The sequence below is a fragment of the Mobula birostris genome, chromosome 6, assembly GCF_030028105.1.
Source record: "Mobula birostris isolate sMobBir1 chromosome 6, sMobBir1.hap1, whole genome shotgun sequence".
NCBI lineage: Eukaryota > Metazoa > Chordata > Chondrichthyes > Myliobatiformes > Myliobatidae > Mobula > Mobula birostris.
The window spans coordinates 170,421,038-170,447,254 of record NC_092375.1 but is presented as its reverse complement, the minus strand read 5'-3'; the positions used below and the strand labels follow the sequence as shown (position 1 = coordinate 170,447,254).

The 26,217-nt window shown below is 40.0% G+C and overlaps 1 protein-coding gene across 4 annotated transcripts in view; it reads left to right on the top strand.

The window, feature by feature from the left end:
* The window catches only part of metap1d (methionyl aminopeptidase type 1D (mitochondrial)), a 136,597-nt gene that overhangs the window by 5,117 nt on the left and 105,263 nt on the right, over positions 1–26,217 (top strand). Inside the window, exons 2-4 of one of the 4 annotated variants that reach the window (XM_072261877.1) lie at positions 12,142–12,198; positions 25,473–25,535; positions 25,925–26,039. The exons of 1 other annotated variant lie outside the window; for it this stretch is intronic. In XM_072261877.1, coding sequence (XP_072117978.1) covers positions 25,964–26,039 — 76 coding nt within the window. In that variant the 5' untranslated portion in view covers positions 12,142–12,198; positions 25,473–25,535; positions 25,925–25,963. Of the gene's footprint in view, positions 1–12,141; positions 12,199–25,472; positions 25,536–25,924; positions 26,040–26,075; positions 26,212–26,217 lie in introns of those variants that run through there. 2 more of the 4 variants (XM_072261878.1, XM_072261876.1) reach the window with 2 other exon arrangements.

Genomic DNA, 26,217 nt, shown 5'->3' with positions numbered 1-26,217 from the left:
GCAGCGTCGCTGGGTCAAAATAAAGGTGTAATTGCTCATCTTTTATGTTCTCTTTATGATCGCAAGACATTTGCTGGGTATTAAGAGCATTGAGTACTGCAGATATACCCCATCAGTGAGTTGCTCGGTGGTGGTAGAGCTGGATTTGTAGTGTACTGTGCTGCTGCCTACTACAGCAACCCAAGGAGGAAGCCAGCAGTCAGTATGTGATCCAAGAAACAGTGCAAATGATTGTGATCGCAAGAAAAAGAAACAATGTTGGTCATTGATAATGTAGAATGATGCAAATCCAATTCACTGGTTCATTGCGAGGCAATCAGCAAGGAGGCTGCGTGGCCTCATTTGTTGTGCGGAGAAGGCCCTTATGCCATCGGTTCATGGAGGGGAGACACCGGTGGGAGTGTGGCACTGCAGTTGTCCATGATGGGTTGGGGATGGCCTTTCCTGTCGTTGCTGCCTCTAATTTCTGCTCGTTAGAAGACAAGCTAGATTGTGTTTGTGGCTGCACCAGTGTGAGATGAGGAACTGCTGCTTGTTCCTGCAAAAAAATTTGGCTTCAGGACAGTATCCCATATGCGCCATCAATCTACAGGACATGACACTCAAGGATTTGGGCTGTATTGTTATGAGTTTTATTGTGACGGTATGTTATACTGCTATCGTAATTACATGTGCTATATGTGCCTTGGGCTGTGTGTGACTGTTGGCACTGTGCTTTGCACCTTGGCCCTGGAAGGATGCTGTGTCGTTTGACTGTATTCATGGACATGGGTTGAGTGACAATTAAACTTGAACTTGCATGTGCAGTAAAGAGAGTGAAAGAGAAAATTGAGAGTATCATCAAAACCTGGAAATATGACAGCATTGATGTTTATGACCTCACTTTATTGCCAGATGTATACCCTGTCTTTTTGTATTGTTAGCACAACTTCACCAACCATTAACCAAAGACAAACCATGTTACTGTGGTTACAATCAGCTATGACTTATGGAAGAAAGGCCTCAGCAATGAGTTATTTTGTTACTTTGCTAACACTTGTTGAAACTGGTTTGCATGGATAGAATACAGGAGAGGACCTTGTTGTTAGAATCAGAATCCCATTTAATATCACTGACATATATGAAATTAGTTGTTTTGCGGCAACAGTACAGCGCAAGGCATAAAAATTACTATACGTTACAAAGTAAATTGTGCAGAAGACGAATAACAAGGTTCATGGACCTTTCAGAAATCTAATGACGGAGAGGAAGAAGCTGTTCTGAAAACATTGAGTGTAGATCTTCAGGCTCCTGTACCTCCTTCCAGATGATAGAAACGTGAAGGGGGTGTGTCCTGGATACTGAGGGTCTTTAATGTGGGTAATGTAGGGTATTGAAGATGATCTCAGTGGCGGGAGAGTTTTTCCTCGTGATGGAACTGGTTGAGTCTTCAACCCTCTGAAGACTTGTGATCCTGTGCATTGGGATCCGACACCTTTCAAATCATTGTCAGGGACTTCAGTCGGGTATTTTTGAAGAAATCCCTGCTCAGTTATCATGGATATCACCTGCACCACAAGGGGTCCAAACACACTCGACCACTGTTTTACTACAATTAGTAATGCCTACTGTTCCATTCCTAGATCACATGTCAGGAAATCTGACCATCTGGTTGTCCTTCTACCTGCCTACGGGCAGATGCTAAAGAGCAAGACTCCAGAGATAAGGACAATAAAGAGGTGGTCTCGGGAGGCAGAGGAGCAGCTATGCGATTGCTTTGAGTTGATGGACTGGGCTGTGCTCAAGGATTCACCAGAGGATCTGAATAAGTACACCACAGTTATTGTGCACTTTATAAAAACAGTCCTAGGCAAGGGTGTCCCCACAAAGTCATTGAGAGCCTTTTCCAACCAGTAGCCCTAGATGAACCAAAATCCAGTAGCTCTGGATGAACCTGCAAACTGCTGAAGGCCACATCAGTGATGTTGAGGTCTGGCAACCAAGAGATCCAGGTTGACCTCCGGAAAGTGACAATTCCAGACCAAACCTGAATCACTGAAAGATGCTCGACATCTGTGGAGCTGTGGCAGAGCTTGAATGGCTAACACCTCAGACAAAGTGAAATCAAGCAACATTGGTGATAACAAAGTCTCACTACCAGATGATCTTAATGCCTTTTATGCTCACTTTGACCATCAAAACATGGAGGCACCTTCACAAACTCCCACAGCTCCCAACGACCCTGTGACTCTTGAGAGCATCCTTCAGGAGTGTGAACCCACGAAAAGTATCTGATGGGGTACCTGACTGAGTACTAAAAACCTGTGCTGATCAACTGGATTGAGCAGTGATGGAACAACAACCTCTCACTCAATGTCAGCCAGACCAAGGAGCTGATAACTGATTACAAGAGGGAAACTGGAGATCTAAGAGCCAGTTCTCATCAGGAGGTCAGAAGTGGAGAAGGTTAGCATCTTTAAATTCCTCAGGGTTATCATTTCAAAGGATCTGACCTGAGTCCAGCATGTAAGTGCCCTTAAATAAAACACAGCAGCACCTCTACTTTCTTAGAAGTTTGCAAAGATTTAGCATGTCATCCTTGACTAACTTCTACAGATGTGCAGTAGAGAGTATAATGACAGATTGCATCATGGCCTTCTATCGGAACACAAATGAACTTTAACAGAAAAGCCTACAAAAAGTAGTGGATACAGCCCAATCCATCCCCATCATTGAATACATCTAGATGGAGTGCTGTCACAGGAAAGCAACATCCATCAGCATCCATCATCAGGGTCCCAACCAGCCAGGTCAAGCTCTGTTCTTGCTGCTGCCATCAGGAAGAAGGTGCAGAAACCTCAGGACTTGCAGCACCAGATTCAGGAGCAGTTATTACCCTTCAACCATCAGGCTTTTAAACCGAAAGGGATAACTTCACTCAAGTTCACTCACTCCATCACTGAACCGTTCCCACAACCTGTGGAATCATTTTCAAGGACTCTTCATCTTTTCGCGATCTTTATTTCTTGTTTATTTATTGTTATTATTTTTATTTTTTGTATTGGATAGTTGTCTTTTGCACTTTGATTGTTTGTCTTGTTACATGCAGTCTTTCATTGAGTCTGTGTTGTATTTACTGTGAATGCCCATAAAATAAATCTCAGATTGTATATGGTGATAATGTACTTGATAATGAATTTACTTTGAACTTTGAGCATTGGAGGCTCTATACCAGGCTTTGATGCAACCCGTCAGAATGCTCTTCATCTGAATATCCAAAGAAATTTACAGGAGTCCTTTGTGACATCCAAATTTCTTTAAACTCCTAATGAACTAGAACTGCTTGCATATCTCTTTTGTTGAACCTAGGATAGACCCTCTGATATGTTGACGTTCAGGAACTTGAAGCTGTTCATTCTTTCCATTACTGACCCTTAAATGCAGACTGGAGTGTGTTCTCCCAACTTCTCCTTCCTGAAGTACATAATCAATCAATCAATCAATCAATGAAGATTTATAAACATGTTGCAGGCTAATGGATAAAGCAAGCAGGAATCAAGAAAGAGGTGTCTGCAATTATATTTCCAGGGAGCAGACTTCTCAAGTTCCTCCCAGGAGGAAAATTTTCACAAGTTAATAACCGCCAATCATGCAGAGGCTGAAATCTGTCAATGGCTGCAAGAGAGAAGCACAGTCGAGCTGAATGTGTAAACTAAGCAAGTGTAGAAAATGATATTATTTTGAAGAGACTACCCTCTGATGAACGCAGATCAAACGCAGTGACGTAAGTTTTTCTTTATATGCAATAGATGATGATTTCCTTGTCACTGCAATGGAAATAGCTACTTAAAGTCTCATTTTTGAAGGATGTGTATTAATATACACATAGCTGACAGTTGTATTGAAAAGACTGAAAACACAAGACCACTTCATTGCAAATGGTATGAATTAGCGACCAACCAGAGTTAAAGAAATAGAGGGAATATTAAAATTGCTCTGTAGTACTATAGTGGAGAATGGGATGATCATGTAGCAGGGAGGACTCCGGTGTTAGTAACAGACAGAGAAAGTCTGCAACAGGTTCAAACTGACCTGAACCACATACTGAAGGCTAAAATGAACTATAGTCAACCCATTCCTGGTTACCAACCGAACAATAATTCCATAAGCTGCAGGACAGAAGCTTCCCACTGTACGTATAAGGTAATAATGGAACTGCACACAGTTCATGTAGCACACAACACGCTCAAACTTTGACAACTCGCTTCGCACAAAGGCACTGAATTTTGACGGAAATGTTCCTTCACTTTGTATACGCTTTGCATGCAGAACAGAGATAGTAGCGGGGTGGGAGGTGTAGTTAACAAATAGTATAAAAATAATGGAAACTCTGAATTAGGGAGCATTCATTGCCTAGAACGAGTGACTCACCTGTTGATGTCAGCTTGTAATAAAGAAAAAAATTGTTCTGAAGGTAAACCCCAGGCTCCGTGTGAATCTTTTTCATCTACAGGGACACAGTCAAGTGATCACAGGGAAGAAGAAAAGCTACAGGCATTGTAGGAATAATAAAGTAATGACAAGAGGATTTGACTATTGATCTGGCATTGACAATGATGAAGAGTAGTGAGTCAGTGCATTACGATTTTGGGACTGTTGACACAAACTCCTTAAGCATCACTCTAGGTATAGAAGTGACGTTGTTCCAATGGGTTCATATGAGAACATGGAGAGGACCATGTTTTTGGTATGATTTGACGGCCATTATGGCTGGAAGACAGACATGTTGGCTGATGTACGTTATGGACTGTACAATTGAAGACTTAAGATCAATCTTTGCATTGCAAAGTCTGCACGATGATACTGTGTTAGACAATGGTCCACGGTCGTATTATTAATGCACATCAGAAAAAACTTTTTAACATCCTGACTTTATGTGCGAGGAAGAACATTTTACTTTGTTGGATATCCGATAAGGCCCCTGGACTTTTTGATTGGTGTAAATTAATCATGGAATACATTCCTTTGGACTTTTTGACATGTATGGTACACTCAGAAACAAATAGTTTTCATAAAACATGGCAACCTTTTCTGCAGTATATAGATGTAAACCTGCCTGCTATACTAATAAAGGCTTTTGTATAGGATGTTGTAGTGATGTCTATATTTTGATGGAAGTGTTCTGATACCTGATATCTGTGAGGGGAAGAAATGTAAGTGTATTTGGAAATTGAAAGTTTTGTTATGTTGAGCAAAAAAAAAGACAATGGTTCACAGTTCAGAACCTTTGAACTTATAAAGCCCTGTTACAATTCTTCAACTGGAGATGGTGTATTTGGTTGTGAACATTAATTGTTGCTGCAAGATTCTTATCGCTCTCATAATTTAGCTCTGTAGCTGACCTCAACAATATTTATATTATGTTCAAGAGAGCTCGATGAGGAGCATTGAATAAACATCTTGTTTGAATTCCTTGTCTCTCATGTGTTTGACTGCTCTTGCACTACAGGGAACACGTATTCAACAGCAGTGTATTTTAAGATTGCTGTAAGTTACTAATTTAATTGTGCTACTGCTAACAGTTTCATTTATTGGCCATCCTTTGTAATATACTGTAGATTTCAATAAAAAAAATGTTCATGAGGCAAGATTAAATATGTAAGATTAATTTAGATGAGATTAATTAGGATTATTATTACATTTTATTTCTAAATAGCAAAAGAAAATAGATCTAAAGGTCTATTTGGATTGCTAAAGTGCGCAATGCTGATTTTATATGCAAGCTGTGCCACTTGTTTGATATACTAGCAATTGGCTCTTTTTTAAATGGCTTGCATATAATATTTCATATTGTTTACATGTGTACAAATAATTACCAGTTACTGTAACTCTCCATGGGGAGGCATGATTTCTGTGTCATGATGGCTTTCCTAATGTTGTCAATCTTTGTTCAGTGGGAGTTGGAGGAGAGAGTCTCTGGTCTTTTCTGGTCACTGTTCATGCAAGGATTTGGTTTGTGGGAGTCACTATAGGGAGGTCTGTGCAATGTTTCAGCTAAGTGGCCAGTCGTTTAAAACTTTAGGTTTCAACCCTATTATATTGCATTTCATTTTGCCATTCAGTCAATGCACAGGTCTGAATTTGTAATCAGCATATCAGTATACTTATATGAAGTATGAAAATGCTTTTGGTGACTTTTGATTGTCTATGTGGGCACTCTCACAAATTTTGATATATCAAGTTGCTCTAGTTTATGGTGCATTTCCTTTCCTGGTTTCTGGAAGATTAGAAACCAGATGTTAAGTTGAAATGAATATCTGTGCATTTTTTCATGTATAGTTTGGTGCTGCCATGAAATAAGAGGTGCTGCCCTATTATAATCAATTAGTTACAGTGCCACTTAAAGTCACTTTTTGTTTAAATCTGAGATTATGAGCCCTTTGTGAAATGTAATAGATGGTATTGAGTCCTTTTTCCATCATCCTTCTTAGCTTATTATTCTACATCAATCTGCGCAGGAACAGGAGAGTTGTAATTTGATTTAAAAATTTAAATTCATAATCAAAATGTAGGCACTACGATTTGCTACAAAGATATGCTGAAAAATTACTGTCTTGTGATGAAATACTGTGTATTGTCAGAATGTATCAAGCTGATGTGTTACTCTTGGATAACAGTAAGGTAACACTACTAGGTACCAGTGAGTCATTGTTGTAATAGGGAAGTTTGCAAGTGTTTTCCCTGGCACGTTAGATCTCCTTGGATATGCTTGTTGATGGAGAACCTGCATGTAAGGTCGTTAAGAATTAGAAAGGTCCTTGTGTGTCTGCTCTTGCATTTAGTGAGATCATGGCTAATCCTTTATCTCAGCACCACGTTCCTGCTCAAATTCCATGTCTCTTTGTTAGATTTTTAGCTATTAAGAAAATCAATCTTAACAATTTCTTTTTTGAACATACTTAAAGTCATGTAGATACTTGCCACAGAATGTAAAAATGTGTGTGTGTGTGTGTGTATATGTGTGTGTATTTCTGTAGAAACTCTTACCTCCTTCCCAAATTTCCTCAAGGGAACTTTTGAAAAAAAAATCTGTTCACCTCGATATAGAGAGATAGGTAATTTTCAGTTTTGAGCTCAGCAGTATATTTCAACAGTTTATTTATGAAAAAATGTCTGTTGAAAATACTTAGCAGAATCCTCTCTGCTAGAGGGTCTTTGACCTGAAAAATTGATTTATGTTTACAGGTGCCACTTAAACTGTTTAATTTTTCCAACATTTTTTATTTTTATTACAACTATTCCATCTACTTACCCATATCTTATTGGAGTATATACTATCCTCCTCACAATTTACTTCCAGGTTTCATGTCCTGAAGAAGGGTCTCTGCCCAAAACATTGATTATTTATTCACTTCCATAAATGCTGCCTGACCTGCTGAGTTCCTCCAGCATTTTGTGTGTGATGCTTTAGAGCTGCTGGCTTTCCCTAATGAATCCACCGTAGTCCAAGTAGCAGTTAATTTGGACCCTAATTATCATTTTTAAAGTTTGTTCAACAAGGTCAAGCTTGTAGATTTATCCCTACGCCTTCTTTTAGGAACAAGGGTATTATGTTTACATTTCATCTGTCTTCTCCTGTGCTCATGTTGTTTTGAACTGAGCCAGGCACCTTGCCATTTCAGCTTATTTCAGCAATCTAGGGTGCATTCAAACTAAAATGTGGTGAGTTATTCTCTATAAATGCAGTTTGTCTTTCGAATACCTTTCCTTTATCTGTTCTTGTTTTATCCAGATTCTAGCAACATCTCTTTCCTTTGTAAGCTCTGTAACATTTTTATTTAGCACTTTGGCTATGCATTCCAGTATTTCGTGTGTGTGTTGCTCTGGATCTCCGGCATCTGCGGAATCTTTTGCGTTACAGAATGCTGGAAATACTTAACAAGCCATATAGAATCAGTGGAGAGAGAAGAGGAATCAATGTTTATGACCTTTCATTCCAACTTATTTGGAAGTGTGTAAGAAGAGAAAGGCAAAGGTCAGAGTGGGAAGGGGATGGAAAATTAAACTGGGAGTTACTTGGAAGCTTAGAATCATCCAATGAAAGTTATCTGTCATTTGGATTTTTTTTTGTTCTACTTTACTTTTTACAATTATGGTCATCAAAATGTTCTGCTTTTAATTTCAACATTTTTAACCTGCTCTATGATCAAGCTAACGTTTCCTCTGTTTTTCTGTCATCCATGTGCTTATCTAAGAGTCTTTTAAATGTCCCGATGTTTCTGCCTCTATTCTCTCCCTTGGCAGTGAGTTCCATGCATCCACCACATCACTCTCTGTGTAAAAAAAACTTTGACATTCCCTCCCCCCCTCCCATGCTTTCCTCCAATCACCTTAAATTATGACCCTCATATTAACCATTTCTGTTCTGGGAAAAGTCCCTGGCTGTCCACTTAATCTATGCCTTTTATCATCTTGTACATCTCTATCAAGTCATCTCTTATCCTCCTCCTCTCCAAAGCTCACTCAACCTATGCTGTTTTAAACACATCAATTAGGTCACTCTTTAATCTTTTATACTCAAGGGAATACAGGTCATGTCTGAGTTTGTACTCTTGGCAAGTTTGTCAGTAGGAGGAGGGACTAAAAGGTGATTAAATGCTGACCCACAGGGTGTAAGAGAATTCAATTTGAGCACATAAGAGTATAAGAATTTTCCAGTAATTATCTTTAAGTTATTGGCAGAAGTAAGTCTCCTGCTGAGCTTCTTAGCTCCTTAGCTTAGCTTGGCATGCTTTGATGAGGAGGATAAAATGCAAAAATACCTCCCAACAATGTGATATATGTTAGCAATTGCTTTATTACCAAGCTGTTAGTGCTACTTTGTGAGTATGATAGTAGGAGACATTCTCCTCCAAGATTAAATCTGGCAAGTTTCCAGTGCCATCACAAGTAACCAGTTTTGTATTATTTACTGCATATGTAGCTTTACAAAGCCAAACCATGTGGTCAGAGAAGTTCAAAGTAAATTGTATTTTCTTCACTATGAGGCAACAGATGGCAGTTATTAAGTGAATTGTTCTTGTCTTGGTAAAGTGAATTAAGTCAGAACCATCAGAAACCTGAAATAGTATACTTTTGCTGAAGACGTTTGATTTTTAGAAATTCTATTTAGTAGGTTATGTGATTCATAAAAAAAGTAATTCTTTAGTTTACTTTAAACTTTGTGTATCTTCATTATCAGCATATTAGCAGCTATTGTAGATGGAAACTCTGCTAATCAGTATTATTTAAAACTGAAGTTTTGTTGATATATCACTACATTAATTGCATTAAAGTATTTCACAACACTATATTATTGGGCTATTAAAACCTTTAAATGATATATTTTTTGCATTATTCCCAGTACTGTTATCTAAAACTATTTGCATTTAACCAAATTTAGAAGAACATACTGCCAAGACTTCGTCTGAGCTCTAGTAAAATGATTCCTATGTTCAAGAATTGAAGCCCCTTAGTAACAGGGTTCCCAGGGGAGTTGAAATGGAGTTATATTCAGGTCGACTTTTTTTGTTCACATTGCAGTTCTTCATCACATTATGATTGCAGGGTGGTACACTCTGAAAGGAAAATCCTGCCTGATTAACCTATTGCAATTTTTTTGAGGAAATTACAAGTAGGGTAGACAAAGGAGATGCCGTGGATGTGGTGTACTTGGATTTTCAGAAGGCCTTTGACAAAGTGTGGCACAGGAGGCTGCTTAGCAAGATAAGAGCCCATGGAATTACAGGCATGGGTGGAGCATTAACTGATGGCAGAGAGCGGAGAGTGGGAATAAAGGGATCCTATTCTGGCTGCCTGCCAGTGGAGTTCCACAGGCATCGGCGTTGGGACCACTGCTTTTTACAATGCATGTCAATGATTTGGTCTATGGGATTAATGGATTTGTGGCTAAATTTGCCAATGATGCAAAGGTAGGTGTAGGAGCAGGCAGTGTTGAAGAAATTGAGAGCCTGCAGAGAGACTTAGTTTAGGGGAATGGGCAAAGAAGTGGCAAATGAAAGACAATGTTGGAAAGTGTATGGTTATGAACTTTGGTGGAAGAAATAAACAGGCAGACAATTATTTAGATGGAGAGAGAATTCAAAATGCAGAGATGCAAAGGGACTTGGGATTCCTTGTGCAGGATACCCTAACCTTTAACCTCCAGGTTGAGTCAGTGGTGAAGAAGGCAAATGCAATGTTGGCATTCATTTCTAGAGGTATAGAATATAGAAGCATAGAAAACCTACAGCACAATTCAGGCCCTTCGGCCCACAAAGTTGTGCCGAATATTTCCCTACCTTATAAATTACTAGGCTTACCCATAGCCCTCTATATTTCTAAGCTCCATGTACCTATCCAAAAGTCTCTTAAAAGACCCTATCGTATCCGCCGCCGTCACAGTTGCCGGCAGCCCATTCCACGCACTCAGCACTCTCAGGAGTAAAAACTTACCCCTGACATCTCCTCTGTACCTACTCCCCAGCACCTTAAACCTGTGTCCTCATGTGGCAACCACTTTAGCCCTGGGAAAAAGCCTCTGACTATCCACATGATCAATGCATCGTCTTATACACCTCTATCAGGTCACTTCTCATCCTCTGTCGCACCAAGGAGAAAAGGCCGAGTTCAGTCAACCTATAAGGCATGCTCCCCAATCCAGGCATCCTTGTAAATCTTTGCACCTTTCTATGGCTTCCACATCCTTCCTGTAGTGAGGCGACCATAACTGAGCACAGTACTCCAAGTGGGGTCTGACCAGGGTCCTATATAGCTGCAACATTACCTCTCGGCTCCTAAATTCAATTCCATGATTGATGAGGGCCAATATACCATATGCCTTCTTAACCACAGAGTCAACCTGCGCTACTGCTTTGAGCATCCTATGGACTCGGACCCCAAGATCCCTCTGATCCTCCATACTGCCAAGAGTCTTACCATTAATACTATATTCTGCCATCATAATTGACCTACAAAAATGAACCACTTCACACTTACAAGAGCAAGGATGTGATGTTGAGACTCCATAAGGCACTTGTGAGTATTGTGTGCAGTTTTGGGCTCCTTATGTTAGAAAGGATATACTGACGTTGGAGAGGGTTCGGAGAAGATTCACAAGAATAATTACAGGAATGAAGAGTTACCATATGAGGAACGCCCGGCAATTCTTGGGCTGTATTCCTTGGAGTTCAGAAGAATGAGGGGGGATTTCATAGAAACATTCTGAATGTTAAAAGGCCTGAACAGATTAGATATGGCAAAGTTATTTCCCATGGTAGGGGAGTCTGGGACAAGAGGCACAACTTCAGGATTGAAGGACATCCATTTAAAACAGAGATACGGAGATATTACTTTAGTCAGAGGGTGGTAAATCTATGGAATTTGTTGTCACAAGTGGCTGTGGAGGCTAAGTCATTGGGTGCTATTAAGGCAGAGGTAGATAGGTTCTTGGTTAGCCAGGGCATCAAAGGGTATGGGGAGAAGGCAGGGGAGTTGGGATGACTGGAAGAATTAGATCAGCCATGATTGAATGGCGGAGCAGATGGGCTGAATGGCCTACTTCTGCTCCTATATCTTATGGTCTTATAAACAAAAGGGTAACATCATCTCCAATTTTTTGTTATGGTTGATATTGTGGGTGGAGTAAAAAATAGTAAATGAGTCTGGACTCATGAATACAACTATTTACTGATTGTACAATGTCAATAATATTTGACAACAAAGAAGTTAAAATTGCTTTTACTTATAACTAGAAAATTCTGTGGACATTTTGATAGAAATAAGTATAAAAAGAAAATACATAGAAAAAATAAATGAAGGTATTATTATAATATATAGCTATTTTCATGTTTAAGTATTTCATTTTTTTTGTCAGAATAATTCTACCATCCTTGAGCTTGGGTTATGTTTGGGTCACTGCCTTTACTAATTGAATATCTAGCACCAAATTATTTTTTACAGTAATCAATTACAGTGGCATGCAAAAGTTTGGGCACCCCTGGTCAAAATTTCTGTTACTGTGAATAGTTAAGTGAGTAGAAGATGAACTGATCTCCAAAAGTCATAAATGACACATTTCTTTAATATTTTAAGCAAGATTACTTTTTTTTCCATCTTTTACAGTTTCAAAATAACAAAAAAGGAAAAGGACCTGAAGCAAAAGTTTGGGCACCCTGCATGGTCAGTACTTAGTAACACCCCCTTTGGCAAGTATCACAGCTTGTAAACACTTTCTGTAGCCAGTTAAGAGTCTTTCAATTCTTGTTTGGAGGATTTTCACCCATTCTTCCTTGCAAAAGGCTTCTAGTTCTGTGAGATTCTTGGGCCGTCTTGCATGCACTGCTCTTTTGAGGTCTACCCACAGATTTTTGATGATGTTTAGGTCAGGGGACTGTGAGGGCCATGGCAAAACCTTCAGCTTGCGCCTCTTGAGGTAGTCCATTGTGGATTTTGAGGTGTGTTTAGGATCATTGTCCTGTTGTAGAAGCCATCCTCTTTTCATCTTCGACTTTTTTACAGATGGTGTGATGTTTGCTTCCAGAGTTTGCTGGTGTTTAATTGAATCATTCTTCCCTCTACCAGTGAAATGTTCCCTGTGCCACTGGCTGCAACACAAGCCCAAAGCGTGATCGATCCACCCCCGTACTTAACAGTAGGAGAGGTGTTATTTTCATGAAATTCTGCACCCTTTTTGCTCCAAACATACCTTTGCTCATTGCAGCCAAAAAGTTCTATTTTAACTTCATCAGTCCACAGAACTTGTATCCAAAATGCATCAGGCTTGTTTAGATAACAAGCAACACACATCAAAGTTGCTGGTGAACGCAGCAGACCAGGCAGCATCTCTGGGAAGCGGTACAGCCGACGTTTCAGGCCGAGACCCTTCGTCAGAACTCCTGGCCTGCTGTGTTCACCAGCAACTTTGATGTGTGAGGCTTGTTTAGATGTTCCTTTGCAAACTTCTGACGCTGAATTTTGTGGTGAGGACGCAGGAAAGGTTTTCTTCTGATGATTCTTCCATGAAGGTCATATTTGTGCAGGTGTTGCTGCACAGTAGAACAGTTCACCACCACTCCAGAGTCTGCTAAATCTTCCTGAAGGTCTTTTGCAGTCAAACGGGGGTTTTGATTTGCCTTTCTAGCAATCCTACAAGCAGTTCTCTCAGAAAGTTTTCTTGGTCTCCCAGACCTCAACTTGACCCCCACCATTCCTATTAACTGCCATTTCTTAATTACATTACAAACTGGGAAACGACTACCTGAAAACATTTTGCTATCTTCTTATAGCCTTCTCCTGCTTTGCGGGCATCATTTATTTTAATTTTCAGAGTGCTAGGCAGCTGCTTAGAGGAGCCCATGGCTGCTGATTGTTGGGACAAGGTTAGGTATTTATGAAGCTTTGAAATTTGCATCACCCGGCCTTTCCTAATGATGACTGTGAACAAGCCATAGCCCTAACAAGCAAATTAAGGTCTGAGAGCTTGGTAAAAGTTATCTGAGAGCTCAAATCTCATGGGGTGCCCAAACTTTTGCATGCCACTGTATATCTTTATTGTTTTTGAAGTATTAATAGTGTCAATAAGTAACTTGCATTTTGCAATTCAACTGTACATTTGTCAAGGAGATAATAATATTATTGTGACAATTAAAATCCCACACTAAATAGTGTATTTTCCCTCCAGTAATATTCCCATAATTTTAGATGAAAATAATGGTTCTGGGACAGGTTTGATGAACTTTTGCTAAAAATATTTGAACACTGCTCTAATACTATTGGCTTTGAAAATTCCCTTGTGACATTGACTTCATCTTTCCATTGTAACTCTTATATTGCAACAGAATTTGGAAAACTAACAGGTGTTAGTTCTTGAGTCAATGATTGAACCTTTTTAGTTTTCGTAATGATATACTTCTGGTCCTAAGATGCAAATAATTTCTTTTAGCATTTTATTTCCTCATTTTTGAAAGAGTTGAGAATATAGAATAGTGCAGCACAGGAATAAGCCATTTGGCCCATCAAATGTATGCCAAGCATGATGCCAAATTAAACTAATCCCTTCTGCCTGCACATGATCCACATCCCAACCTTCCCTGCATGTTTGTGTGCCCATCTATAAGTGTCTTGAATGTTACCATCGTAGCCGCTTTCACCACCACTCCTGGCAATGCGTTACAGGCACTTGCCACTCTCTGAAATGGCTAGCACAAGAGGGCATAGTTTTAAGGTGCTTGGAAGTAGGTATAGAAGAGATGTCAGGGGTAAGTTTTTTATGCAGAGAGTGGTGAGTGCATGGAATGGGCTGGCAGTGGTGGAGGCGGAAGCGATAGGGTCTTTTAAGAGACTTCTGGATAGGTGCATGGAGCTTAGAAAAATGGAGGGCCTTGGGTAAGCCTAGGTAGTTCTAAGGTAAGGACATGTTCAGTACAGCTTTGTGGGCTGAATGGCCTGTATTGTGCTGTAGGTTTTCTATGTTTCTCTGTGGTGGGGGGAACTTCCCCTACACATCACCATCAAACTTACCCTCTCTCATATTAAAACTAAGCCCTTTAGTCTTGGACATTTCTACCCTGGTGAAAGAAAAAGGCTCCATGTAACCTATTTATGCCTCTCACAATATTATGAACTTCTATCAGGTCTTCCCTCAGCCACTGACACTTCAGAGAAAACAGTTGAAGTTTGTCCAACCTCTCCTTTCAGATAATGCCCTCTGATTTAAGCATCTTCCTGGTAAATCTCTCTTGAAACTTCTCCAAAGCTTCCACTTCCTTCCTGTAATGGTGTGACCATAACTCCATGCAATACTCTAGTTGTGGCCTGTACAGCTGCAGCATGATTTCCCTGACTCTAAAACTTCACCTAAAGCATTGGAAGCAGGTATGCCATATGCCTTCTTTACACTCTATCTACTTGCTTGGCCACTTTCATGGAGGTGTAGACTTGGACCACAAGATCCTTCTGTACATTAATGCTCTTAAGAGTCCTACCATTAAATGTAACACCTCACACATACCAGGATTAAACTCCAGTTTTTTGTTCAATATGTCAGTAAAGTATGTTTTTTTATTTAAATGTGCAATACTTGAAACTGATGTCATAAAAATCTCTATTTTAATTAAAAATATTATAGTTGCATCTGTTAACAAGATAGCTATACTTAGTTATGAATCTGCTGTATTTCTCTTTCACTTGAAATACAAATCAACTTGGATTTATGCAGATTGGGATTCATCAACAGCAGACAGTAGAAAGTATGTTTTGTGCTCTGCTTTTTGTGAATGTTCAACAAAGAAAAATAATTTGTTCGTTTCTCATATTAAGTTAGTTGAGTAAGTCTAATTACTGAAAGTGTCCAGGTTCAAATTGTTGGTCAAATTATTTATAGGTGTATTGTTGAAATATTTCCTCTGAATTAAACATCGTTCCTTCAACTGCTATATAATTTGACTTTCACTGGAAATTTCTTCACAAAAAACACTGTAATGTTTAAATGTGAAAGAAACGAACTTTAAGAATATCTCATTGCAGGGGACTGTGAAAATGTTGGTAATCATTTCCAAATGGAAGCAAAATTGTGCCAAAATCCACACCATATATGTTTGTTTAAAAATTGTAGAAGAAATATCTGAATAACAGAAAGAATGCAAAATGACAATAGAATTAAAATATAAGCATCAAATGTACCTGGATTGGGTAAATAAATGATGTACATGTTATCGCATATATAGAATGCTTTAGTGTTTTTCACACCTGAAGTATGATCACTATTAATACATGAAAATGTTAAGCCAATTTACTACCAGAAATGATTTGAATGATCAGCTAATCTGATCTTTTAGTGTCATCTGAAGAGGGGATGATGACCCAGAAATTGAAAGAAATCCCTATTTTTCAATCAACACTGTGGAGCAACAACAAATTAGGAACAGTCCCTGCGGCTCAAATTAGTCACATCTTATAAGGGTTGTGCATCATCATCAGAAACAGAAATGTACAACACCACAATCTGTAAATTCATGACTGATCATATCTCTCATTTTGCCATTCATTTTGATCAGAAGAAGTGCAGATAGGAATGGTGGCAGCAACACTGAGTGTTTCCAAAAATATGTTGTCAACCTGGCAAAGGTAAAAAAGAGCATTATTTAGTTAGTTGATTAGAGTTACAGCAGTCCACTGATTTAACCCCTAACCTAATCACAGGACAATTTACAATGATCAATTAACCAGTATGTCTTTCGATTATGGGAGGAAACTGGAACACCTGGAAGAAACCTACGTGCACACGGGAAGAACATACAATCTTTCTTACAGAGGATGCTGGAATTGAACTCTGAACTCTGAAGTCCCCAGCTATAATAGCGTCAGGATAACCACTGTGCTACTGTGGCACCCTCCATGTTTAACTGCAGAAGCAGCTTGCAATTCACAGAGCCAAATGATCCCACAACCAGCAAATCAGATACACTCTGCAGTCCTGTCACATCTGTGCATGAATGGTGACGGAAAAATCGATAAGCCAGTGAGAGGAACAGGCCACCAAGAATGTGCCCATTTTCAAACATTGCTAGGGTTCTGAGTGAGAGAGTCATAGTCATAGTCACACTTTATTGATCCTGAGGGAAATTGGGTTTCGTTACAGTTGCACCAACCAAGAATAGAGTATAAATATAGCAATATAAAACCATAAAAAATTAAATAGTAATATGTAAATTATGCCAGGAAATAAGTCCAGGACCAGCCTATTGGCTCAGGGTGTCTGACCCTCCAAGGGAGGAATTGTAAAGTTTGATGGGCACAGGCAGGAATGACTTCCTATGACGCTCAGTGTTGCATCTCAGTGGAATGAGTCTCTGGCTGAATGTATTCCTTTGCCCAGCCAGTACATTATGTAGTGGATAGGAGACATTGTCCAAGATGGCATGCAACTTGGACAGCATCCTCTTTTCAGACACCACCGTCAGAGAGTCCAGTTCCATCCCCACAACATTACTGGCATTATGAATGAGTTTGTTGATTCTGTTGGTGTCTGCTACCCTCAGCCTGCTGCCCCAGCACACAACAGCAAACATAATAGCACTGGCCACCACAGACTCGTAGAATATCCTCAGCATCGTCCGACAGATGTTAAAGGACCTCAGTCTCCTCAGGAAATAGAGATGGCTCTGACCCTTCTTGTAGACAGCCTCAGTGTTCTTTGAGCAGTCCAGTTTAACGTCAATTCGTATCCCCAGGTATTTGTAATCCTCCACCATGTCCACACTGACCCCCTGGATGGATACGGGTCAAGGACAAGGTTCCATCTTTAGGCAAAATTGCTGAGTGAATGATTCATACAAGCTTACTCATGAGCCTGTCATGATCACAAAAGCAAGGCTTCAGCCAGTTTGATTCATTCTATGTGATAGCAAGAGATAGCTAAGAGCACAGGCAATGTGACCAGTCAACATCTTGGGTGTAGGACTGAAGAAGTGTCCTCCAAAAATAGACATGCCTCTAGCTAAGCTGTTCTGGAACATTCACATCACTGTTATACCGATTTAGCCAGATACTGTCCTGTCTATTAAAGGTAGGACAAATTCCATCTGGCAGATTATGCACCATTAGTCAATGCCCAACATCGGTGAAGTAATGGAAGATGTTGTCAATAGTATTATCAAGCAACACTTATTTATTCACAATCTGTTCAATACACAATATGAGTTTTGCTAGAACCACTCAACTCCCAGACTTCTTTATATACTTGATCCACACGTGGACCAAGGACCTGAGTTTCTGAGGTGAGGTGAGAGTGACTATACTTGACATTTAACTGAGTGTGCAGCTTGGAACTCTAATAAATTCAAAATCAAAAGGTGTCAACGAGAAAAGAATCCCAAGAGGTCTTATTTTTATCTTGAAAAATAATTGTGGCTTCCTATCATCTCATTTTCCAAAATGATAGTGCAGACTCTAGACTCAAGCATCATCAGTTGCTGTTAAGTAAAATCATGTTTAAACGTGGGATGTCAATGGACTTCTTCATAGAAAATGAAGCTCATGCAATCTCCAATAACAGAAACTCAAACACATCTGCTTGGTATTACTATCTCTCTTTTCCACCATCCACATGCTGGAGGGGCCCATAGAGGACCTGCCAGATAGACACCATAAGCTACAAAACTAGGTCAAAAATTGGGTATCCTATGGTAAGGGCCTCAGTTCCTGATACCCTTCAACCTTTTCCACCATGCACAAGGCACAAATCAAAAGTGTAAATATCTGGCTTCTCTCCCCTTCCCTTCCAGTCCTGATGAAGGGTCTCGCCCTAAACCATTGACCATTTATTCCCTTCCATAGATGTTGCCTGACTTGCTGAGTTCCTCCAACATGTTGTGTGCGTTACTCTGGATTTTCAGCATCTGCAGAATCTCTCGTGTGAATATCTCTACTTGTAGAATAAGTGCAGTCAGTTCTAGCAGCATTAAAGAAGCTCAACATTATTCGAAACAAAACCCCATCATCTACCCAAAGTAGTCATCCCCTCTATCACAGACTACTCTGTATGCCATCAACAGAAATACAGAACAGTTATTCGGCTTCATTAAGTCAACAGCACCTTACAAACCACGTCCTCTGCCACTCAAAACACTGGGATGGCATTGTGGTACAGTGGATATCTTACACCTCCAGAGATCCAGTTTTGATCCTGGCTTCTGTCTGCTTGAAGTTTGCAAATTCGCCCTGTCACTGCAACACATAGAAAATGCTGGAGGAACTCAGCAGGTCAAGCAGCATCAATGGAAATCAATACACAGTTAAATTTCTGGGCCAAGGCCCTTCTTCAGGACTGAGAAAGAAGGGGGAAGTTTTGCCAGAATAAAAATGGGGGGTAGGGTGGGAAGGAGGCTAGCTGGAAGGTGACAGGTGAAGCCAGGTGGGTGGAAAAGGTCAAGGGCTGGAGAGGAAGGAATCTGATAGGAGAGTAGAGTGAACCATAGGAAACAGGGAAGGAGGAGGGGACCCAGGGGGATGTAATAGGAAGGGGAGAAGAGCTAAAAGGTCAGAATGGAGAATAGAGGAAGGGGGAGTAGAATTCTTTTTACTGGAAGGAAAAATCTATATTCATGCCTGCCAGTTGGAGGCTAGATGCTCTGATTTCCTCCTAGTCCCAAATATGTCCTGGCGGATTAATTGGCTACTATGAATTACTATTAGGGAACAAAACGGTGGGAGAATTAGGGTGGAATTGATGGGGATGTGAGAGCTTATAGGTTGCAAGGAAATAAGTGGGGGAAACATGACTTATAAATATGCTAAAATAGCCAGTATTAGACTCGATGGGCCTATTTCCTAGTTCTATCTCACGAGGAAATTCAAGAATATTATAAAGACAGAGGCTAAGGGATACAAGGATAAGCTACAATCTGGAGATTCTCTCGGAAATCAGAAGCTATTCTGACTTGAAACTATATTGTAATTTCTTCATTGTTGCAGGGTTTAAATACTGGATTTAATACCTAACATCTTTGATGCACTTCCTTTAGCTGACTGCAACAGGGCTAAGGACAGCTCCCCTCCATGTTCCTGGGGAAATAAGGGATATGCAATAAATCCTGGCCTTGTTTACAATGCACACTTTCTGAAAAAACTAGCATTGTGACTCATCTCAGAAATAAACTCTTCTAAGAATATAGGATTCTATCATCACTGCACAGAAATGGGAGCCTGGAGTATGTAATGAGGTCCTTGGATCATGGCTGAGGAAAGAGAGTGACAATAATACCATATTTATCAGGTGACTAGAGACTAACAATACCAATTGATGAAGAAGCAGATGGGGTGAGTTTACATACAAGGTCCAGATTCTTCTTTAGGCAGAGAGACAAGACATTGTTCTCAACTTGTAGCAAAATTAGCCAATTGAAGCAACCACCATCACAAGATAAGTAAGGAGGTCGTCAATGTAGTAGTAATAGGAGAGAGGAGAGAGTACTTTATTGGTATCGGTAAGGTAAATATCATTTCAGTCCTCTGTAGAGTCCTCAGGATTTGTCCTGAACTATTTGGAGCCAGGAGTATTCTGCTTATGTATTCTGTTAGCTGTATTCTAATCAAAAATGTGGGGAGCATATTTTTTTTCTCCACTTGGCTTACCCATCTGAATCCAGTAAATGGTAATCACATTAAACACAATCCCAAGTTGATAGAAGAACTTGTGTGAATAGCAAATTAATGTGGAAATATTTCCATAATTTAAGAAATCTGTCAGCAACTATATGAAGTAGTTCCTTTATAGATCATAATTATTACATCCCAAACTATTATAATTTATAGAACTTAAATGTTAGACCATAAGACATTGGAGCAGCATTACGTCAATTGGCCCATTGAGTCTGCTCTGCCATTCAATCATGGCTGATCCTTTTTTTTCCACCTTCTCAGCCCCATTCCATGGCCTTCATCCTATAACCTCTGATGACGTGGCCAATCAAGAACCTATCAATCTCTGCCTTAAACATACCCAATGGCCCGGCCTCTACAGCTGCCTGTGGTAACAGGTTCCACAAATTCACCACCCTCTGGTTAAGGAAATTTCTCTGCATCTCTGTTTTAAATGGACACCCCTCTATCGTGAGGCTGTGCTCTCTTGTCCTAGACTTCCCCACCATTGGAAACATCCTTTCCACATTTACTTTGTTTAGGCCTTTGAACATTTGAAAGATTTCAATGAAATCCCCCCCCTCATTCTTCTAAATTCCAGTAAGTACAGTCCCAGAGCCATCAAACGGTCCTCATATGATAACCCTTTCATTTCTGGAATCATCCTTGTAAACCTCCACTGAACCCTCTCCAAGGCCAACACATCTTTTTCTTAGATGAGGAGCCTAAAACTGTTCACAATAGTCAAGCTGAGGAATTACCAGTGCCTTATAAAACCTCAGCATCATATCCCTGCTCTTACATTCTAGACCTCTTGAAATGAATACGAACATTGCATTTGCCTTCCGCACCACTGACTCAACCTGCAAGTTAACCTTTAGGGTGTTCTGCGCAAGCACTCTTAAGTCCCTTTGCATCTCAGATTTTTTGATTTTATCCCTGTTTAGAAAATAATCTGCACATTTATTTCTTCTACCAATGTGCATGACCATGCATTTTCCAAATTATATTTAATTTACTATTTTCTTGCATATTCTCCTCATGTCTTAAACACTTCTCAGCCTTCCTGTTTCCTCAACACCACCTGCCCCTCCACCAATCTTTATATCATCTGGAAACTTGGCAACAAAGCCATCTATTCCATCATCTAAATTATTGATATACAGCTTAAAAAAAAGCGGTCCCAACACCGACCCCTGTAGAACACCACTAGTGACTGGCAGCCAACCAGAACAGGATCATTTTATTCCCACTCGCTGCCTCCTACCAATCAGCCAATGCTCTACGCTTGCTAGTAACTTTTCTGTAAGGCTGTGGGCTCTTAATTTGATAAGCAACCTCATGTGTGGCGCCTTGTCAAAGGCCTTTTGAAAATCCAAATATACAGCATCTATTGCATCCCATTTATCTATCCAACTTGCAGTCTCCTCAAAGAATTCCAATAGGTTCGTCGGGCAAGATTTTCCCTTAAGGAAACCATACTGACTTTGTCCTATCTTCCCTGTGTCACCAATTACTCCATAACCTCATCCTTAACAATTAACTCCAACATCTTCCCAACTGCTGAGGTCAGGCTAACTGGTCTATAATTTTCTTTTTGCTGCCTCCCTCTTTTCTTAAAGAGTATAGTGACATTTGCAGTTTTCCAGTTCTTTGGAACCATGCCAGAGTCCAATGATTCTTGAAAGAACATTACTACTAACTACACAATCTTTTCCGCTATCTCTTTACGAACCCCAGGGTGCAGTTCATCTGGTCCGGCTGACTTATGTACCTTTTAGGTCTTTCAGCTGTTTGAGCACCTGCTCCCGTGTAATAGTAATTGCACTCACTTCTCTTCCCTCACACCCTTCAACTCCTGGCGCACTGCTAGTGTCTTACACAGTGAAGACTGATGCAAAATACTCAGTTAGTTAATATGTTATCTCCTTGTCCCCATTATTGTTTCTCTGGCCTCATTTTCTAGTGGTCCTATATCCACTCTCATCTCTCTATTATTTTTATATACTTGAAAAAAATGTTTCTATCCACCTTGATACTGTTTTCTAATTTGCTTTCATATTTCATCTTTTCCCTTTTAGTTGCTTTCTGTAGGTTTTAAAAAGCTTCCCAATCATCTATCTTCCCACTAATTTTTCCTTTGTTGTACACCCTCTCTTTTGCTTTTACATTAACTTTGACCTCCCTTGTCAGCCATGGTTGTATTATTTTGCCTTTTGAGTATTTCTTTGTTTTTGGAATACATCTATCCTGCACCTTCCTCATTTTTCCGAGAAACTCGGGCCATTCCTGCTCTGGTCTCATCCCTGCCATAATCTCCTTCCAATTTACTTTGGCCAGCTCCTCTTTCATACCACTGTAATGTCCTTTACTCCACTGAAATGTAGAGGCAGGTTCGATTTTTTCATTTAAGAAAAAATTGGATCAGTATATGGGTAGGAAAGGAATGGAGGGTTATGGGCTGAGTGCAGATAGATGGGACTAGGTGAGAGTAAGCGTTCAGCAAAGACTAGAAGGGCCAAAATGGCCTGTTTCCGTGCTGTAATTGTTATATGTTTCTATGAAATACTGCTAGGTTAGACTTTACTTTCTCCCTATAGATTTCTAGTTGAACTGAATCATGTTGTGATCACTGCCTCCTGAGGGTTCCTTTATCTTAAGCTCCTTAATTGTCTCTGGTTCATTACATAACACCCAATCCAGTATTGCTGATCCCCCAGTAGGCCCAACGACAAGCTGCTCTAAAAAGCCATTTTGTAGGCATTCAACAAACTCACTGTCTTGAGTTCCATTACCAATCTGATTTTCCCTATCTACCTGTATGTTAAGATCTCCCATGATTCTCAAAACATTGCCCTTTTGACATGCCTTTTCCTGTTGTAACCCAGTAGCTGGGATGTGTAGGCCACATCCCAGCTACTGTTTAGAGGCCCATATGTAACTGCCATCAGGGTCCTTTTACCCTTGCAGTTTCTTAACACGACCCACAAGGATTCAACATCTTCTGGTCATATGTCACATCTTTCTAATGATTTGATTTCATTCTTTACCTGCTGAGCCATCCACCTCCTCTGCCTACCTTCCTGTCAGTGATGGCCGAAACATCATGCCCGATAATCTGTAAAAGTGCAACAAGAATATCCAATTTATTTCTTGTACTCCATGCATTGAGATATAACACTTCAAGTACTGTATTTGCTACCATTTTGATTCTGCATCCTTAATCCACCGATACTCACCCTGCTAGCTGCAATTTTGTCTTATCATCTGCCTGCCGTTCCTATCAGTCTGACTGCATGCTGTCTTTGCTTTTTTACCATCCATCCCATCATGAGTCGCTTCACTCTGGTTCCCAGCCCCCTGCTAAATTATCTTAAACCCTCCCTAACAGCTCTGACAAACCTGTCCATGTGAATATTGGTCTCCTTTGAGTTCAGGTGCAACTCGTTCCTTTTGTACAGGTCATATCCTCCCCCAGAAGAGATCTCAATGATCCAAGAACCAGAAGCCCTGCCCCCTGCACCAGCTTCTCAGGGGGAGGGAGGGGGGAGCTTCTCAGCCATACATTTATCTGCCAAATCATCCTGTCTCTACCCTCACTGGCATGTGGCACAGGTGGCAATCCAAAAATTATGATCCTACTTCTTAGCTTTTTGCTTAGCTCTTTAAATTCTCTCTTCAGGACTCCTTTGCCTTTCCTTCCTATGTCATCGGTACCAATATGTACCAAGACATCTGGCTGCTCCCCCTTCCCCTCCAAAATGCTGTGGACGCAATCCGAGACATCCCTGACCCTGGCACCAGGGATTCACATTTAAGTATTCAGATGTGGAAAAATTCACCGATATTCATGAAGATTGCAGTCAACAAATATATACAAAAGAATGAACCAACAAGATTGGAGAAAATAATTTCTTCAGCAGCTGTTCCTTTAGTATGAATTTAACACCACATTTTACATTTATTGTCCCCTTTGATGTATTAAAAGATCATGATATTACCAAACTAAATTAGCAATGAACAACACAAGACAGAAAAAGGCTTTGTCAAAAAAAATTTCAATGAGTATCTTAGAAGAGAAGTTTATGCGGGTACTGAAGAACATTATAAGATTTAGGGAGCTAAATTCATAGATGTCAACGGTGGTGCAAGGGAAAATAGTACATATGCAGGAAGCCAGAACTAGAGTTGGACAGAGACCCTTGAAGGCTTTAGGGAGATTGCAGAGATAGATTGGCTATTAAGTCAACATTAGTGTCAGACAGAATGAAGAAAATAAAAGGTAGAATAAATAATAGTAATCCATGGATGAAATTCAGAAAGATTTCAGACAGACCTACAGGGAAGAGCTGTGTAGTGTTCTATAAACAATTATTTATATAATTTAATCTAGTTTGTTTGATATACACTCAGTAGCCACTCTGTTAGGTGCAGCAGGTACCTAATATGGCCATTGAGTGTATACGTGGTCAATCTACTTCAAGGTTCAACGTGTTGTGCATTCAGAGATGCCCTTCTGTACACCACTGTTGCAACGTGTGGTTATTTGAGTTCTGACACCTTCCTGTCAGCTTGAACTAGTCTGGCCAGTTTCCTCTGATCTCTTTCATTAATGAAGCATTTTTGGCCACAGTACTGCTGCTCACTGGATGTTTGTTTTTCAAACCATTCTCAGAGCATTTCAAAAACCCAGAAGATCAGCAATAATCATTCATCGATCAGTCAGTTATATCTGATGTTTGGTATGAACAGTTGAACCTCATGACCATGTCTGCATGCTTTTATGCATTGAGTTGCTGCCACATGATTGGCTGTTTAGATACTTGCATTCATGAGCAGAGGTACTTATGTATCTAATAAAGTGGCCACTGAGTGTACTTTTATTTTTTTTTTCACCTTTTTAGTTTTTTTTCTCTTCTCATGGAACATTTTGTGCACAATTTCTATTTGAAAATTTAATATAAAAACTCACAGGAATTTATTGTGATTTGTTTCAGTTAATGTGAACATTGTTAACAAGTTAGATTCCCCTTCCTTCATCCTACTTGGACACTCTGGAAAAAGAATTCTAAATTTATGGAAAGTGCCAATTCCTGTTACCTTGCAGGGGAAAGAAGAGTAAAAGGACCAAGTGTAAAATGTGGGAGCAATTTGCCAGGAGGAAAAAAAGTGAATCAGTAGCTTGTTTCAATCCTTGCCTGGGTTTCTTTTCTACTGTCTAGAATTCATGAAGTGTGTAATGTTAGCTGCCCTTTTTTAATCACGTTCTTAATCAATAAAAGTTAAAGTTACTCCTTTTGGCTTCTGTTTTACAGCACAGAAGAATTTTTGTTTTAGATTTGGGAATCAAAGCTGAAGGAAGTCAATACCAGTGCATGGCAAGTACCTTTATTTCTTTGAGGTCAGAACATCATTTGCAAGAACAGCATTTATTATGCATCCCCAGTTTCCTTTGAGAAATTGATGCTAAACTGTCCTCCTAGTGAATATGCTTCCACAATGTTGATGGGAGGAAATTCCAGGATTCCAGCGACGATGAAGGAGTTTTCATCAGCATAGCATTTAAAATTTCCAAGTGACTTGGAGGGAAACATTAAAGAACTGGTGCTCACATGCGCCTGAAGCTCATGTCCTTTTTGTGGTAGATTTTGTTGTTTTGGGATATGCTGTCAGAGTAGATTGGGCGAGTAACAATGTTGCATTCTGAAGTTGCAACACACTGCAGCCATTGGTGGTACTGATATTGATACTGGTACTGGTTTATTAGTGTTGTGTGTGCTGAAATCTGGAGGAAAACACACAGAGGATGCAGAGGGGGATCACAAAGGCGAGGAAAGAGGACCAGGTCGAGACAACGGAAACTTATGGAGAAGAGGAGTTCGGTGGGTAATAAAATGGACGAGTTGACAGCGCTAGCCAGGAGTCAGAGAACATTTCAGGAGTACAGAGTTATGTGTTTTACTGAAATGGGGCTGCACAAGGATATACCTGACGAAAATGTTTCCATGGAGGGCTTCCAGACCGTTTGGGCTGACCGGAAGTCCACTAAGAGTGGTAAGC